Raw genomic sequence first — 18,189 nt, 5'->3', positions numbered from 1 at the left:
AGATTAATAAAAATTTAGGGGAAAAAAACTATGGGAGTGATGTTTAAAATAACCATTGCCTTTGGTTCATGAATCCCTGGATAACAGGCCCATAAAAACCCTCTTTGGCACCCCTGTTCAACAATCGTTGCTAAGTTGTTCTAGGGAGCAGAGCAGTCATTGACTTACATGAGACTTAATATGAACTATCGGAGGTAAACATGCATGAGAGCAGCAGAGCCGACCACCCCAGTCTTTTTAAATACCCTAAATAATGGTAGTGATTCTCGAAGCTTCAAACAACCATCTAGAAATCCCAAAATTTCCACTGCCTGCATCAGATCTAACATCTGATGTTACCCTAATAGCCATCCCAAGACTGATTCCATTGATGCCTTGCAGATCCTTATAATTGGAACCATCCAAAAGAAAAGGGCAGATCTCCTCTCAATCCTTCCTCCAGTCCCCTAGTTACTGCAATAATCAGTAGTAAACACTAAGTGAAAAATTAACAATGAGGCGCACTCTCTCTCTCCTGGGTGTATGCCTTTCTTCCCCCTCAGGTGTGCATCTTCTAAATTTTAAGAGTCCCCATGGACTGGCAACCAGGGGAGGGATCAGCAGCAGCAACTTGTCCTGAGCTAACCCCCCGAACCTGTCTCCAAGGCCCTTTTCCCCCTGACTTTCCAGTGAGCCTTAGGAGCCCACAGAGGCTCGTTTCTTCCCTACGACATTTCTAGGGAGCCAAAGCAGCCCCACATAGGCCTTCTTCTGTTGCTTCTTCTAACCTAAGCCCTTTCTTTTTTCACTGCCCCCAGCTTTAATAAATGTGCTCTCAAAATAAAAAATAATTAATGAGAATAAAAATATCTGTAAAAGTACATGTTAATAAACATTTAGGTATTTAATGGACACAAATCTCAGAAGTTACCTAAATTAGAAATCAAGGTTTCAAAATAGTATTTACTACAGAATACTGTATATTAGAGATAAATTTATTCAGCTGAATAAATTTAAAAAGTACTTTCTACATAAAACAAAAATATCTTATTTTCTGGGCTGAAATATGGGAATATATAAAACAAAAATTATTTTGAGATAGCTACTCCATGTTTATTGATAGCCACAATTATGCTTTTCAATACAGTATTTAGGAAATGTTTTTAACTAAATTGTCAAGTGTAATAAACTCAGAGACTCCTGGGAATGTAATTACCTGGTTTGTTTTGAATCAGACTGTCTGCTGTTGGTCTAGTGTTTTAATAAGGTCTACAAGGATTGGAATCAGTCAGCACATGAATTATGAAACTCCTAGTAAACCTGAAGGAAAAAAAGACTTAATCATTTGGGACACTGGGGTATCCCTACAGGACTGTGGAATATCGTTTACAACCACAGGAAGCATAGGTTTGAAAACTAGGAAATGCAGGGTTCAAACAGGAAAGGTTTTGTCAACAAATGGGAAAAAAACAACATATACTTTTCAATGTGTGAGCTTTCCAACAGAAATAAGATATTCATCTACTATACCAAAAAAAGTAGAGAAGTATTACTGCAATATTTTGAAAAACAACATAGGTGTGAACTTTAAGCTTAGCTATTTTAGAAAGAAAATAGTTAACACAATATTTTCCCTAAGAAATGTGCTACATATATATTTTTAAATAAATTTATCGGGGTAACATTGGTTAATAGGGTCATATAGGTTTCAGGTGTACATTTCTATGATACATGATCTGTATACTGTATCATGTGCCCACCACCCATAATCAAATCATCTTCCATTTTCATATATTTGGCCCCCTTTAACCTCTCCCACCCCTTGCCCCCTCCCCTCTGCCAAAACTACAATGAGATACCACCTCACACCTGTTAGAAAGGCTATTATCAACAAGACAGGTAATAACAAGTGTTAGAGAGGTTGTGGAGAAAAAGGACCCCTCACTCACTGGTGGTGGGAATTTAAACTGGTACAGGCACTCTGAAAAACAGTATGGAGGTTCCTCAAAAAACTAAGAATAGAGTTACCATATGATCCAGCAACTTCTTTTCTAGGTATCTACCCCCCGAAATACTTAAAAACATTTATTTTTAGATATATGCATCCCTACATTCATTACATATATATTTAATGAAAATGTTTTTTCTATTATGTATAGTTGAGTTTATTAGCATTTTTGGTATTTAACATTACAAATTGTGATTGATTTCTAGCTGATTTTCCTCTAGTGAAACTCTGAAAATGTTTTTATAAAGAAAAAAAATACTTAACTCAATGGACAGAGTCCACAGTCCCAAAATAAAGAGGCTTCCAATGAGGGAAAAAGATAAGAATGAAGTCAAGGAAATACTTATTTTAATGGAGCAACCAAATCCAAGTCCAAGACAATAGGGCAGATTTCTCAAAAGAAATTTACCCCATAATTGATTTAGAAAGAATTTACAGGTGGGATTAAGCTGCCTCACTGTATACCTATTTTATAGTGTACCTATTTTTTAAAAAAGGCCAAAAGATTATTTTATGAAGCCTAGATAAAGCAACACTGTGGGCTAGTCTAACATTTTTCCAGCATGTAGTTCAAAGGAAGGGTCCCTGACTAGCTGCCATAATAATGAAAGTGCAGAGAAGTGAATCACTTTTGATAAACTCATTAAAATACCCAACTCCATCCAACTACCTTTGCTATAGTTCTTACATATTAGTCATCTCATATTTCCCTTCTGCGATGAGAATGTGATGACCAGCTCATGAAAATCATGTTTGGCAGCTAAGTTTCTGATTAAGATTTATGAAATGTTTTCTATTATAACCAGTTCCAGGCATGACTCTTCCAGGGGCTGCACCATTTCTGTTGACTCCCGACTCTCCTAGATGGAGAACAGCCCCTGGAACAAAGGCAGCCACAGGCTGGCTTGTACTTGGCAGGGATTCACATGGAAGTGTCTACTTTAATGCCAGTGTTTGGAGTTGTGGGGGCAGGGCAGAGGGGGTGTCATAATTTCCACTGTATTTGTAAGTGGATTCAGAGCACAAATCCCATTAGAACTGATCAAATAATATGGCATTTCTAGTACCACATTAATTGGTATAAGTTATGCAAAATGTCTTAAAACAGGGCACCCTGGATAATGACTCTAGAGATATTTTAAAGCCCCGAATGCAAATTGCCTGAACTTAGGCAGAAGGGCTCCTGAAGGAGATCTAACATTCTAAGTGGTAATAGCCTTCGTTATCATTTAGTCTTAAGTTTAAAGTCCAAAGGATATTTTTAAAGGTGGGAAGGAGATACCGTATCATATTCTCACTTAGGTATTTTGGGGATTGCAATTTATTTTACATTCTATCACACTATCTTAAGAAGTCTTCTCATTGAAGGAAAATATGTCTATGCTCAGCTTTAACAGTAAAAATGTGGACTTCGGAGAACATGGCATGCAAAGAGAAATCAAGTTCAACTATATAAATAAAAGGGTATTCAAATACATAATGCTTATTTTACTATAGGGAGTATAATAAATGAAAAAGTAATGACTGAATATTTATTAGATTAAGTGACAATTTAGAAAGGAATAGTGTGTAGTTTACCCAAAGTAAATAATGCACCAGTACATTTTTAGATTTATTATCTTTAATGAACTATGTTTAACATTTTACAAATCTTTGAATTGTTACAGTTTTCAGCAGTAAATATAGTAGTAATGGCAATAAACATACACTGAAATGTGAGATTCCTCTGAGGAAAGAATACAAAAAATAGAAACACTTGGAAACAGGGCAAAATGTCAACTCTACATCTGAGATAAAAATTAACACAGTCAAATTCTTTACCAAGCCAGTACATGGGAAGTAACTCATTCCCTATAAACGACTATGTAAGTTTGAGCTTCCCCTTTCTGGGACATTTTGAGGGGTATTATTTGACTCACAGATACCTAAAGCTCTACACTATGTGCTGGTACCAGAGGACTCAAACACAGAGGGAGCGACCTGAAAACGACTGCCAAAGCAAGGAAGTGCTTTTTTTCCTCAACACGTGTGACCTTCGTGGTGCACTGTGTGTTTTAAAAGGAGCGATCCCTATACAACAGCCCAAATGTCATAAAAACCGATTTTATAAAGTCTCAGGATCTTAATATGTATTCAAAAATACATATAGCTGTGCTTTAGTAAATGAATCCATCAGTTAATTGAGGGATAATTTTGCTTTTAAGATATATGCAAAATATATACAAAGGATCCACAAATGTTAACAATTTGTGACCAAAATTTTCTAGGTGTACATTTGCAAAAAACTGCGTTGGTTTTCAATTTAAAAATTTAAGAAAGTTGTAAATATTGTAGTTTTATTATCACTTGGGTTAGGAAAAAGTAGATGGCTTCAGCTTTTTAACAGGAAATTTGTGAACTACTCACAAATGAGAAGTTACACATTTTTAATCATTAGAAAAGATAAATTGCCTATACTTCCCAATTGAGAACAGAATGTGCAGTGTATAAAAAAATAAGGTTTTATTCTGAAACCAAAGAATGTATTTCTAGAAAAGCCCTTGGGGATACATCTCCTCATTTCCTTTACACAAGAATGAGTAGGTGGCATACCTGAATGGTATGCCCTTATATCAACATGTGTTTTCCATTACTAAGCTGAGAGATGAAACATTTTTACTTAAAGGTGGGAGAAATATACATTTGAAATATTGAAGTACAACATTTCACTATGCGTCAACATAAACTGGATTCGAAAAGGAATTGAATACACAAAAGAAAGAGATAAATGCTACCTGCATGCAAAATTCATTATTCCAACGTGAAACACCAGGTCTATATTTTTTTAACAGAAACTGAACATCTGCTTAATTTGGCTTACAAAAAGAAAATGTACATTTAAGAAAGATGTTATCATATCCTTCTAATAAAGCAAGTCTGTATCAAAGGCACTTCAGCAGAGCACTAACTCCTTAACCTTTTCCAGGACGTTTATTTATGCCGCTTTTAATGCATCTTTCTGTACAAGACCAATTAAGAAGCTTCCTCTAATTTTGAGCCTTATCACTACACCCCACAAAAATTAATGTAAACCTAGTTATTACCAAAATTTCTGTCTCTTCTATGGATTGGGGTAAAATATAGCAACCTTTTACCTTGGTCTTTAAGTTCTTTGGGTTAATACAGAAAGGTAACAATATCACCTGACAGGTTAGGTGCTTCAGAAGTGGTTACAGGAAGAACATTGGCTGAAGTCTATGACCTGGAGAAGAAGACTGTGGTCTGTCATTGTCCATCACTTTGTAACTTGACTAAAGCTAGTGTGGCTAATTTTGGTTCTTTCAAACTTATGCGTCTTGGGGTCTTTATGTTGCTCTCATGTTGATTAGTAGGGGATGAGAAATAAAGCAATTTCCTTCCACGTTTCCCCCCAAGGGAAAGGGGAATCTGCTTCAGACATTTGCCTTCACGGAAGTTTTAAGAAAAATGGGATGAATTGATTTTAATTAACAAAGAGATTTATTTTTAGGACATATGAATAATAATTCAGAGTTGAAGACACTTATAATTAAAAGCAGCTGTTGAATGTGTTCCCACTGAATTATTTGCTATGATGAAAATATGGATATATTACTTCCAAAACTGGGGGGAGGGAGGAATGTTGCAAAGGCTGTGATTTAAGAAAAAATTTTTACTTTTCCCATAAAATTGAAACTGTTTTTCTCAAACATCTTTTATGAATGTTAACAGGAAAAAAATCTATACAGGTACCTAATATCCTAAAGGTGTATTTGAGTCTCAGGGAAATGGCATTTCTTTTTTAGCTCAATATTTAAGAAAAGACTGAAATGTCTATTTCCTTTAGCTCCAGATGTTATTAATTTTTTAATGTTCATAAGCAACTACCTGGTTTTAAATCAATAGCATTTCAATGCCAGAATTTTTTTTAAATAGAAGACCCCTCTTAAAACTGATTTTACATGTATCAGTGAGTATTAAACTAAAGACCAGGGTTTCTATTGTTTTATTTTCCAGATTACACGGTGTAAAGTTTTTTGGTTTGGTTTTTTTTTTTTTTAGATTTTATTTATTTATTGTTAGAGAGGAAGAGAGGGAGAGAGAGAGAGATAAACATCGATTGGTTGCCTCTTGTACACCCCCAATCAAGGACCTAGCCTGCAACCCAGGCATGTGCCTGATGGGGAATCAAACCAGTGATCTTTCTTTCGGTTTGCGGGCCCATGCCCAACCCCCTGAGCCACACCAGTCAGGGCCCAGGTTAGTGTACACGTTTCCTTGACAGCTAAGCTCACTTTACTTTTGAGGAAGGGGAAGAGAAAATTTTAAGTAAAAATTTAATATCAGATCATTCATTTCTGATTTCCAAATAACAAATTAATTACCATTTATTCTATGAAGTTATATCCAAACACAACAAAATTTCTGGAGTTTCCCTCTCTAACAACCAAGTAGCTTCTTGCGCATCTTATATGAATATTGGATTTACTTTGGGGCTGGTACACTATGCATGCTGTTTATAGCAAAAAAAAATAAAATAAAATAAAAAAATTGTTTGGTCTTTAAACTTTAGAATTACATCAGTCCAGAACATTTATCAAGTTATTTTCAAGAATAGGCAGTGGAGAACATAACAGTACTATCACACAAATATGATGCCTGAAGAATACAGTTTCGTTTCTAAATGTTTCACAGGGGTAGTAGTCATCAAAGCAGAGGCTACGGTTTTAAATGGGAGAAACTTTAGGAGTATGGGTTACACAATGTGATTCTTAAGAGTCAGGACTGAGCTGGCTGACTGAGCAACATTTTCAGATGACTAACATCTTGAAGCTATTTGACATTTTGAACTCCTGGATACTTCAACTTCAGCACCCAAAAACAAAAGAGTAAGTCAGAAAGAACATTCCTTAGTAACTTTCTCTCTCATTACTGAATTACCATTTTACTATTTACTCTGCTTGAGACATGTCCAGGGCCCATTGGATCTCTCAGTCTCACCTCCTTAAGAAGTTCATACCGCAATTTACAACAAGAAGCAAGAATAAACAGCACAAGGGAGCAGAGACACAACCATCCTTGCTGTCAATTTATGGGGATCAGTGGGCGTTCCTCTCTCTTCTTCCAGATATTCGTTTTGCTATCTCTTTTGGCTAGTGGTGGTCGGCCCCTTTTTTTAGTGGGGGATGTACTGGCTTCAAAATCTTCACCAGTGCTTTTCCTGCCTGGGGACTCTTCCCTCGGGTGCTCCATGATAGCTCCACTCCCTCCATCTAGAATGTGCCTTAAAGCTGGGTCCTCAGGGGAGCAGACAGTGGTTCCGCTCTCACTACTGCTCAGGTCTAAATCTTCTAAGTAAAGAATCTTAGGCTGATGCATGCTTTTGATGAAAGTTTTCTCCCTCTCGAGTTTTCTACTTGAGTGATGCTCGTTCATGTCCACGCCGGAGTCCAGACTTGTGTCATTGCTCTGGGTTCTCTTGCCCTTTTTCAGGTCTATAAAGGAATGCCTCACTTGTGCAACTGGCTTTCCATCAAGAGACACGAACCAGGCTCTGGGGTGAGGGGAGGGCTTTCCCTTGGACAGCTCCAGGAGGGTCTGTTCTGAAATTCCTTGAAGCTCTGATGAAAAGGGAGTCATTACCACAGCTTCATTTAGTGTTCCGGGAACAGAAACAGATTCTAGTAAGCTGTTCGAATACCGGCTCCAGTCTGAAGTTTGGGACGGCAAGCTCTGTTGACCTTCAAGTGGGACGTTCTCTTCCCTGGCATCTGGAGGCTGTGTGTGCGAATGCACTGGCATTTTGGGCAAGGTCTGTGTAAAGTTCTCTCTATTAACCGGTTCCATCAACTGGCCATAGACTAACTGACCCTTTCTTGGCAAAGTAGCTGACTTGGCAGCATGTAACTGCTCTGGAGTGGAGAAAAGGTCAGATGTTTGAAGGATGGCAATAGGCTGGCTGTAGATATGCATCAGCTGTTCAGGAATGTGCGAACGCCCGTACACCTCTTCATTACCTGTGAGATACCTCTTTTCTTCTTGAGCCTCACCTAGGGAAGACAGATTGTTGCTAATATGTTTAGGCTGCTTGGACCCTACGCTGGACTCCAAAGACTGGGTTGGGTGTCTTGAGTAATTATTTTGACTGGCCGATAGAAATGAAACATCTTCACTGTAGATTTTAAAATTGTCCCGAGTTTTTACCATGGAAACTCTGTCTTCTGCTTCTGCCTTTGATGGTTCCTTTTTTTGCGGGCTGTAGGAGGAGTTTTTGGCATTGAATAACTGTGACTTGTCCTCAGCTTTTAGGGCAACTTTGACTGAACTGATGTGATTGATGTGTGTTGTTGAAGTTGTCTGGTCTCGCTTGAGGACCTCAAGTTTGGTGATATTTCTTTCTCGTTTCTGCGGAGAACCACACTTATCCCTGGAGTAGAAGAAAAGGCAAATGATGTTTACCACGTAAAATCTAGAAGATTCATTTAAATATTCATCCTACAATATGTACGTCAGGCAATGCTGTTAGAATATAACCATTCTTATTTTAATGTACATATTTGAGAGAGTACCCATTGATTTCTACAAAAAAGCCTTTGTAATACAAGAACATACTGGCATGATAGGTTTTTGGGTTTCTATGCATTCATATTTTCTCACCTGCAATAACAAAGAAGTACAGCAAAAAATCCAATGACAATGACTATTGTTCCTCCTAATATGGCTGTGAGAAACACTGTGTGGTAGGCAGCGATATCCTTTGGGTCTCCGTTTATACCTGAACCTAAATGGTTCAATATAAACAAACAAACAAAAAGAAAATATACTTTAGATCAAATTTCCAACTGCGCCCCATCCTGGGTGAAGCAGATTCTGTATGTGTACAAACTTTTACTGTTTACCCTCCTCCAAAGGCAGGCTTCCTGTGGGTGGAGAACACCTTCTCGACCCTTTGGGCTTAATCACCTGACTTGCTCTGCCTGGTGATAGGTGAGCAACTTAAGTTTGCATGATATGGCCCATCCCTCCTAGAGGATAGCAGAAGGTCCTCTTAATATGCCAACAGTGCATTCCAGAGAGCTGGTATTCCATCATCCTAGGTTCCGGAATGATAAAAAATGTTGAAGTGAACAAAGCCAAGGGCAACAGTCTTGAAACATAAGCAACAAACACATGTTTGCCATTGTTAGCCATCGAGATTGCAGATTTCTTTGTGATGGCAACAATGGCTATTATAGACATTGGTACCGAGATGCTGAAATGCTGCTATAACAAAACCCTAAAATACGTGACCCTGGCTTCAGGCCCGGCGGTGAGCAGTGAGGAAATGGTTTCAGTAGGCAGTAAAAACGGTAACCCAGGTCATGTAGCAGCAAAATATTTGGTGGCATAAACTGGGAGAAAATATTTCCAATTAGTTTGAGGTTTGTGCAAAGAGGTTTTGTGATAAAATATCAGTAGTGAGTCTGGACTGTTACTAGCTGCATTCAATTAAAAAGTGTTTAAAAAATAAATTCAAAATAGAATGTGCCAAAGTAAGCAGGGATGAAAGGACTAGAGAGAATCCAAAAATTCTGAGACTTGAAGGATGAAAGGTTGCAACTCCTTCAGCCCGGGCCGTAGAATAAGAAGGTGCCATGGTCCCAGTCAGCTGAGCCCAGCAGAGGCCCTGACCCACCATCCCCTCTGAGAGAGTGCGTAGAGACAGTGCTGCTGTGAGAAGCTTAGCTGCAGTAAAAGCTGACAAATACTCTAAAATGACAAGTGTAGGCTACTTGTGAAAAGACTCTGCATGAAAATCAATGCGACTGGGCGACTAACCTTGAGGAAATCTTTTCAGCATCACTAAGACTTCATTTTGTTAAGCAATATACATAACCACCCCACTGATCAGCATTTCATAGACTGTAATATGGTCTCAGGATGCAAAGGCGAAGAGGACAGTGAGACAAGGGGTTATCTGGTCATCTCTGCCAAGAGGAAACCTCCAGAATGAGACTCTCACCTCTGCCAAGGACACTGGAAGGGACAGAGGGTCATCCATTAGATTTTGCAGCATGTAATTTAACAAAAGTACAGGAACAGCAGAAGGATTTGGAGAAGCAGCACTATGGACACGTACACAGACTTTGGAGCCAGAGTGCCTGAAATGAAATCCTGGCCTCACCATTTGTGTCTGTGTGGTCTTCAGCAAGTTCCATTTCTTTGTATCTCAGTTCATATCTGTCCTACCTAATCCACATGGGTTGTTTAGGATTAAATAATACTTCTAAAACACTTAGAACAGTGCTGAGCACATGAATAAGCACTCACTAGGTGTTGGCTATACTACACAGTTGTATAGCTTCAAGGTTATGTATGAAGAGGCACTCCAGACTGGTCACACTTTCATACATGGTTACTACTAATAAAGTATCATATCTAACAGGCAACCCACTACAACAGTACATAATAGGAAATTTCTTCAAACAAAAAGAAATAAGAATAACAATTCTATCTGTAGATTCTTAGTGAGGATCCAGAGCTGCAAAGGAGTAAAGTTTGATTAAAGCTGGATAAAACTCAACTTCTCCTAAGACTATAAGAGTGTTTGTTTCCACACACACACAAAAAAAATGCTAGCAATTTTTACTCCATGGGAGTCCAATGAAACTCACATTTGGAAATAGGAAGCTGATACTATTGGGTTTGTCCCAAATCCTATATGTACAACAAGAGCAAAAAATTATGAATCTGCATGTGTGTATGTATGCCTAGAAGGGATTAGAAAGGCAGAAAATTAGAATACATTTTTTAAATTCAAATACATTTGAAAGTGAATATTTAAGAACAATAAGTTGTTTATTAAACTCTATACTCACATACTTACCAAGAACAATCTATGAAAAACTAATTTCTTGCACTTAATATTTTTTAAGGAATTCTAGAATTCTATTTAAGATTTATTTAAAACAATAGATTTCTATATTAACCAAATTGCTACTAAAGCAGCTCCAGCATAGTAGCTAGCCCATCATGAGAGCAGTTTTGATCTTAAGGTAACACCCACATCCTAAAATGTTTTGGGGTATTGGGGATCATCGTATCCAACACCCACCATTTAGAAACAAGAAAACTAATACTAGGATGGATAAGGACCTATTTCAAACTCACCCAGTTAGTCACTGGCAAAGCCAGAGCTACAACCGAGTTGCGCACATTTCTAGTATAGTGTTCCTTAGATTGTGATATGCTTGCAGAATAAAAGCATCACCAGAAGGTATTTATTCAGACTACATGGGAATCCCACACTTCTATTTTACTACTCTGATTCACACAAATCTTTTGCAACATATAAGCTGAAACAAAAATTTAACCTATTTTAGAAAATTACTCAGCTTTCGTAATTCATAAGGTCATCTATATAAATTGGTTGTTTCAGGCACATGTCTAGTGGAAGGTACACTTCTCTATAAAACACAAGTGCTCCTTCGGCTATGTTTATTAGATATGAAATAACTTGGATTTAGTTGAGCTGAAGTACTACATTAAATATTAATTGTGCTTTTTCATCAATATTTCATTATAGTTGCAAATCTAGAATGGGATAAGGCCAGACAGCTAGCAAGACTGCATGATACTTCACATCATGAAGAATAAAACTAACCACCCTCTGGTTTCTGAATAAATAATCTCGTAAGTACTAAGTTCAAAATAGAAACAGAGAGAACATCCCTTCTGATCATATATAGTTAATGGCTTCTATTTCTTGTATCGGAATACTAAATTTTGGATTCATTTTAAAAAGTCTTATTAGTTGCACAGTTTAAAATTCAAAGGTTGTCAACAAAAAAATGAAAATTAAAAACTATTTTTTAAAAAAAGGTTCAGGAAAAAAAAAAAAAAAAAAAGGTTCAGGAAAACTGGGAGAGTCTTCACATTAATGGAGAGCCACAGTAAGTTAGATGAGAGAATGCTGCAGAGAAATGTATGCAAACATCTTCTACATCCTGGATCAGCACGTGCCCTGGGACTATCCCTGACCAGCACAAAACAGCCAGGTCACAGCTGCCTCTCAGCTGGGAGCCAAGACACTTGACCAAAAGAATTAATTCTCTGACACATGACTGGAGATGACACATGCATTCCACTTCCATACTCTCCCAAACTTCACCGAACCGGCACTGAAAGTTTTGCTTTGTTGGCTTTTGTAGATGACAAAGCCATAGGTTAAAGGACGATGAGGTGAGGCACAAGAGCAATAAGAAGGCTGGAAAGTTACTTAGCGAAGTTGGCAGCAGGGAAGGTCAAGAAGCAACTCCCTTTATACCTGCGAGCACCCCAAAGGCCCACAGTGCAACCAGACTATAACACAGCAGACTAGAAGAATTTTCTAATAGAAAACTTAACAGATGAAATATGCAATATTTGAGTATTTTGAGAGAGTTACACAACTCAGATAAATGTGGAATTTCCTTAAGTACAAATGTTAAATCTAGAAAAATGAACAAATCATCCCTAATGGATAGTTCTTGGGTTGTGTCCACCTCTGTTCATGTCAGGCCAATCTTCATTTGGGGTATCACTTTTCTGGTCTTGGGAACAGTCTGGGGACCCTATCATTCAGCAGCCCTTCCTCCATCACGGGGCGTGCTGGCGATCCAACTCTAGGCCAAGCAAATTCTGCATCCTGAGAATGGTCAGGAACAGTGTGAGGCAAGGACTGCGAAGGGCTGGAGTAGGTGTCAGGCAGCAGGAGGCTGGTTAAGGGGGCCCCTGGGATTTCTGCCTGCCTTTTAGAATCCGCTACTACAGCCTTCCTAGCATCCTGTGAACTCCCTACGTCCTAACATTATTTTAATTATCCAAAATCTATTCCTGCTCATTGCATCCAAATGCTCTAACTGATCTGGGTAGAAGTTATTTTTTTCCTTAAAGTAAACTAAGAAAAGAAAATACTTGATTTGAACCAACTTCATACTTTACCAGATATTGTAGCTGTAAGAGACCTTAGAGTTCATGGAGCCTAATCTTTAAAGCTGAGATCAAGAGACTAGAAGCTTTTTCCGGTGTCATACAGCAGGTAAGTGGCAGTGCTTATCACTGAGATGTGCTGCTCTCAATTCCAGCATGACTACTTGGGTTGTTGTCGTTTTAAATTACTTCCTGTTTCACTTTTACAAACCTCGAGTTCCTGGAAGTGGAGCTGCTATCCAGTAGCCCAAATGTGGTGCGTTGTATGTCCAAATTAAATGATTATTATATTCCTTGACCATTCCCCGGCCATGATTTATCCAAGTTCCTAAAAAGAAAGATAAATATAACTGCCTGGTATTTTTATTTACATCTCTGTAGAGCCGATAGGAGTTTGCTGATAGTCAAGTACAGACTACTTTGCAGGACTTTTTCAAAGACTATGAAAGCTGTAACAATATATTACTGTGGGGTAATATGTACTTCATATATTACGTGGTAATATAGCACATATGATAATGAGATATAAAATAAAATAATTTGATTTTTATGACTATAAGAAATAAATTCATTATAAATAAAGACTGTAAGCATATTTAAGGAAATCAGGACTCTCCAAATAATGTTTAAATTGTGCCTATTGAGATATATCTTAAGGATATATGAGTAGTGAAATCCAACTTTATCAATAGGTCATTATTTGAAACCTGTTCTGGGCTTCTGATTAAACAGTGATAGTGTATACAATGTATATAAATGTTGCATATGTGATAAATCCATTCAAAAATTTTGTCACTGGACAGTACACTACAGACAAAGACCTTCACCAGAAAGAACAATCAGAATTCAGGACTCAAAGCAGATATTCTTTAAAGTGTTTTAAAACAACTCTCTCATTCAACATATTAGGAAATTGAGGTTCAAATAAGGTGTTTGCTCAAAAATCATACTGCTGGTGAGTGGGCTAGAAATCCAGGTCTTGCAGCTCTTCATCCACTGATTTACAACAGTATACATACTACTGGGATACTCTGATTTAGAGTAAGAAATACATTTTTGGCCTTAGTCTCCAGTGCCGGCACCAAGCTCTTAAAACCCTTGGAATTTCTGAAGTGATAAAACCCATAAAGGTGAACGGAGTGTCTTTTGTTATTTACAGCAAGCTGCTTTCAACAACAATTGAGTTTGTCATGAGCTAGTATCTGAAAAGTCCCCAAGGCTGGGGGGGTGGGTTGCCAAGAAAACAACCAAGTGATTTGAGGGGTTGGACCTTTCAGCCTACCCCCCACACACCTCCAGAGACAGAACAGGGACTGGAGATTGAGTTCAATCACCAATGGTCTATAATTTAACCAGTAATGCCTGCATACGAAGAAGCCTCCAGAAAAGTCCCTGGGCTACAGGGTAACGAGAGCAGAACTGGTGAATACATCAAGCTGCTGGGAGGGTGATGTACTCAGAGGAGAGGGCATGGAAGCTCCGCGCCTCTTCTCCCATACCTGGCCCTATGCATGTTTTCCATCTGGCTGTTCCTTAGTTATAGCCTTTTATAATAAACTGTTAATCTAATAAGGAAACTGGTTTCCTGTAAGCTGTTCTAGCAAAGTATTGAACTGAAGGAGAGGGTAATGGGAACCTCCAGTTTATAGCCAGTTAGTCAGAAGCACAGGTCACACACTGGACTTGTGATTGGCATCTGAGGAGGAAGGACGGTCCTGTGGGACTAAGCCCTTAACCTGTGGGATCTGATGCAAACTCCAAACGGACAGTGTCTGAACTGAGTTGTAAGATACCCAGCTGGTTTCTGAGAACTGCCCAGTGTGGGACAAACACCCCCTCTCCCAACGTTTGATGACCAGAAGTAAGTACTGAGCATAGAACGTACTGTTGAAACTAAATGAAAAGGTTTTCCCTGTGGATGAAAAAGGGGGACTGAAATACATTGTAAATTCCAAACTGGACAGGTAAGGTGGGTAGTCACATGCCCAGGCCTGTATCTTCTTCACTGAAAGGTTTTTAAGAAAACTCTGCCCATTGTTTCTGTTCCTCTAGTTTAACACACCTTTGAAATGCAAAAAGTAATATGCCTCCAAAGCATAACCATCCTCAGGAAAGCTCATAATACTGTAATCCAATCCCTGCCTTGCTTTTTCCCACATTCTCATTAACTCCAAATGCATAATAGAAACTGCAAACTGTTCTCTGCAGCATCTGAGATCTCACTTCCAGGCAACTATAGTCCATTTTGGCTCAAGTAAACTCACAAAATTTTCTACAGGTTGTCATTTCTCATGTTGTCATTTACTTGGCACAGTACAGCTGGATTCCCAAAAAGCCCACCAGCCAGGACCACCCTGAGGACCCGGACCCAGGCCCAGTACTAGGTACGAGCAGGAGCCCATTATGCCCCACCAACTTCCTACTTCAAGTCCAGCGAACTTGGGGGAGACCTAAAAATCCTGAGCCTCCTTGCTTTAAGTAGCAGGTCCATGACTTTATCTGAGCTGTTCTTAGAAAATCCTCAGTGTAGATAAAGGTTGAAATAACCCAAGGAAAGGATAAGAAAAATGTGTTGTCTGAACAAAACCAAGGCTGGTTAAATGAGAGAATAAAGGATTTCTGAAAGGGAAAGGACACTGGCTTCTCCAACTCAAATAGTCGACGGGGTGATGATAGTTGTTGCAGATCCGCAGATCCAGAGTGGTGGAGATGGGCACAGCGAGGCGTCCAGTGTGGTAACGCAGCCAACCCCAGAGAAGCCTGCCAGAGCCCTGGGGAGAAGGGCAGGGTGCCCTGGAGTGGGTTCACCCCGAGAGAGGGGCCCAAGCAAGCCTTGGAAAGCAGGGCGGTTTTGGTGGCGTCAAGTGAGCTCTCGCTGGCCCTTGCTCGGGTATTCTTAGATGACTAAGAACCTATGTGAGGCTACCTGAGGAAACATTTCCTCCAGGGAGTGAAGCAGCCCTGGAGGGATATTCACCACATTTGGCCCACCTAGAGATGTGCACACGTGCATGTAAAGGCTGGCTTTCTCTAGAAGTTTGTTCAGACTCTACAGATCTTAAAATGAACATGGAAAATCGTGCCTCCAAGGCCCACAAGCCCCACGACAGTCAGCCTCCCATTAACACTGATGCAGGAAGGTGGCTGAGATGAGGATCCCTAGATACTTCCGAGTTAACCTTCTGTGAGGACAGCCGGAGAAACAGGCTACAAAATTAGGCAGGGTATATGGAAAACATTTCGCGGGTGTCTCAACACTACAAAAAGAAGACCCAGGCAAGTGGATCAACCTCTGGAGCTATTGAGATGTCAACCCAATTCTCTGAGGTATTACAAATGGCTGTCCCTGTTTTAAGAGGGGGGAGGTCATTTGGAACTTGACTTGTCAAGGACAGATATCAATTGTAAATGCCTTCAAAACAAAATCTGGATCCAACCGTTCCTTGATAAAAATCTAGTGAGTCTTCTCATGGCTAAAAGGTCTCTGTCTTTGCGTGTCTCTATACTCGTACGTATGTTGTGAATGTGAAGTAGCTTTCTGCCTCGGGATAATATCACTAAAGTTAATTCAAAGGCAAGAGCTTGTAAGGATCGGGTATTCTAGATTTCTCAGAAATATAGAAACTAACTCAAAATGATTGTTCAAGTTCATGTGATCTAAGAGTAATCCTTAGTGCATAAACGCTAGTTTGAGTTTGTTGGTTTATGTAAAACTGACCTTTCTTTACTTTGCCTGGGTTTTACAAAAGTAAGTCCATGTTAACAATTGAGTTTGCTGTCCATGAAGTATTTCTGGAGGTTATAAAGTGTCTCCATAAATCTGCCAAGCTAAAGAATGCTAATTGCTTACTTCTCAGTTTTCATTAGATATTGGGGTATTAAGGATTAAAATCTCAAAATATGTAGGAATAACTCTGCGTTGTTCCATTAGGGGCCATGGAACACCTCAAAAGACTTGTCTTTTATGTTAATTTTTATGGGAAGCATTGTAAAATAAGTGATGGAAAAACTTGTAAGTCATATTGTATGAGTAAGCAATGCTGGTAAATTAAATGAACAGTCAGGGCCATGGGAGACCAAGGCAGCCACTTGGTTCTTTCCCAGCTCTCTGGGAAAATCTCTTTTTTTTTTTCCTCAGGTTTTGCAAGGTGGGGATTGGATTTCAGGACAGGTAAGATTACATGCTTTTTTTTCTTTTTTAAAAAATTCTCACCCTAGGATATGTTTTTACTGATTTTAGAGAGATAAACATTGATGTGAAAAAGAAACATTAATTGGTTGCCTTCCATTTGCACCCCAACTGGGGATCGTGCCCTGATAGGGAATCAAACCTGCAAACTTTTGGTGTATGGCACGATGCTCCACCCAACTGAACCATCCAGCCAAAGCTCTGTGCTTTCTTAAGGGTTGTCACATATGAGAAGGAACGGTCTGAAAGAGGGCATTTCAAAGATGTATTAACCTAGATGCACATAAACCATGGACAGGGCTTGCTTAAGACAAAGGTAAGCCTTTTACTAATGAAGTCATGTGCCTTAGAGCATGACTGCCCGCCATGACCTGCCCAGGAAGGAGTTATGATCACATCACCCTCTAAGGTTACTTTCCATACAATCTCTTTAGCGCCCACACTATCTACTTTCTTGTTACTGTGAAATCTCATTTCAAATCTCCTTTAAGGATCAACTGCTCCCTATTCTTTGTCCACACAATTAGTTTTGGGCTCCATTCCCTCCTCACACCTGTGACCTAAGCCTAAATAAACCTGTGCATCTCACTGGCTGACCACAAGGGCCTCTTGGTTCCCAGATGAGATATGAGAGAAATCAAGTCCTGGAAAACTTTGTAGACTGATCACTTCCTTTTATGGAGTGGGTGGCAGCCTTAACTTAAAGACTCCCACCTTATTTACATTCCAATACAAAAACAAAACCAAAGGAATCAGAGGAGAAAAAGTAATTCCAGCAGCCATTTTGGAGGTTAAATTCAGGAAACAAAATTGGTACCTAAAAATTTTTTTTGAGAAACAACCACTCTTCCTATCTCTTAATAACACAATTATTGATTTTCATGAATATAGCATATATATCTTAATTGCTTTAACCAAGTTTTTAGATATGAGTTCATATTGCCTATCAAAACAAACACCCATAAGAGTAGAAATCTTTTAAAAAATTTGTTTCTGCTCAAAATATTAGGGGATTTTTTTAAAAACAGGATAGTCAGTAAATAATGCTGTTTGTTAATATACTGAT

At 38.9% G+C, this 18,189-nt stretch overlaps 1 protein-coding gene across 1 annotated transcript in view; it reads right to left on the bottom strand.

The window, feature by feature from the left end:
- Window positions 1-6,030: 6,030 nt before the first annotated feature.
- The window catches only part of FAM171B (family with sequence similarity 171 member B), a 62,416-nt gene continuing 50,257 nt past the window's right edge, over window positions 6,031-18,189 (bottom strand). Inside the window, exons 6-8 of the mRNA XM_024561499.4 lie at window positions 13,146-13,262; window positions 8,642-8,765; window positions 6,031-8,411 (exon numbers count right to left, since the gene is read on the bottom strand). Coding sequence (XP_024417267.2) covers window positions 7,070-8,411; window positions 8,642-8,765; window positions 13,146-13,262 — 1,583 coding nt within the window. The 3' untranslated portion in view covers window positions 6,031-7,069. The remainder of the gene's footprint in view (window positions 8,412-8,641; window positions 8,766-13,145; window positions 13,263-18,189) is intronic.

The sequence above is a fragment of the Desmodus rotundus genome, chromosome 2 (assembly GCF_022682495.2).
Source record: "Desmodus rotundus isolate HL8 chromosome 2, HLdesRot8A.1, whole genome shotgun sequence".
NCBI classification, from domain to species: domain Eukaryota; kingdom Metazoa; phylum Chordata; class Mammalia; order Chiroptera; family Phyllostomidae; genus Desmodus; species Desmodus rotundus.
This window is presented reverse-complemented; position numbering and strand designations above follow the sequence as displayed.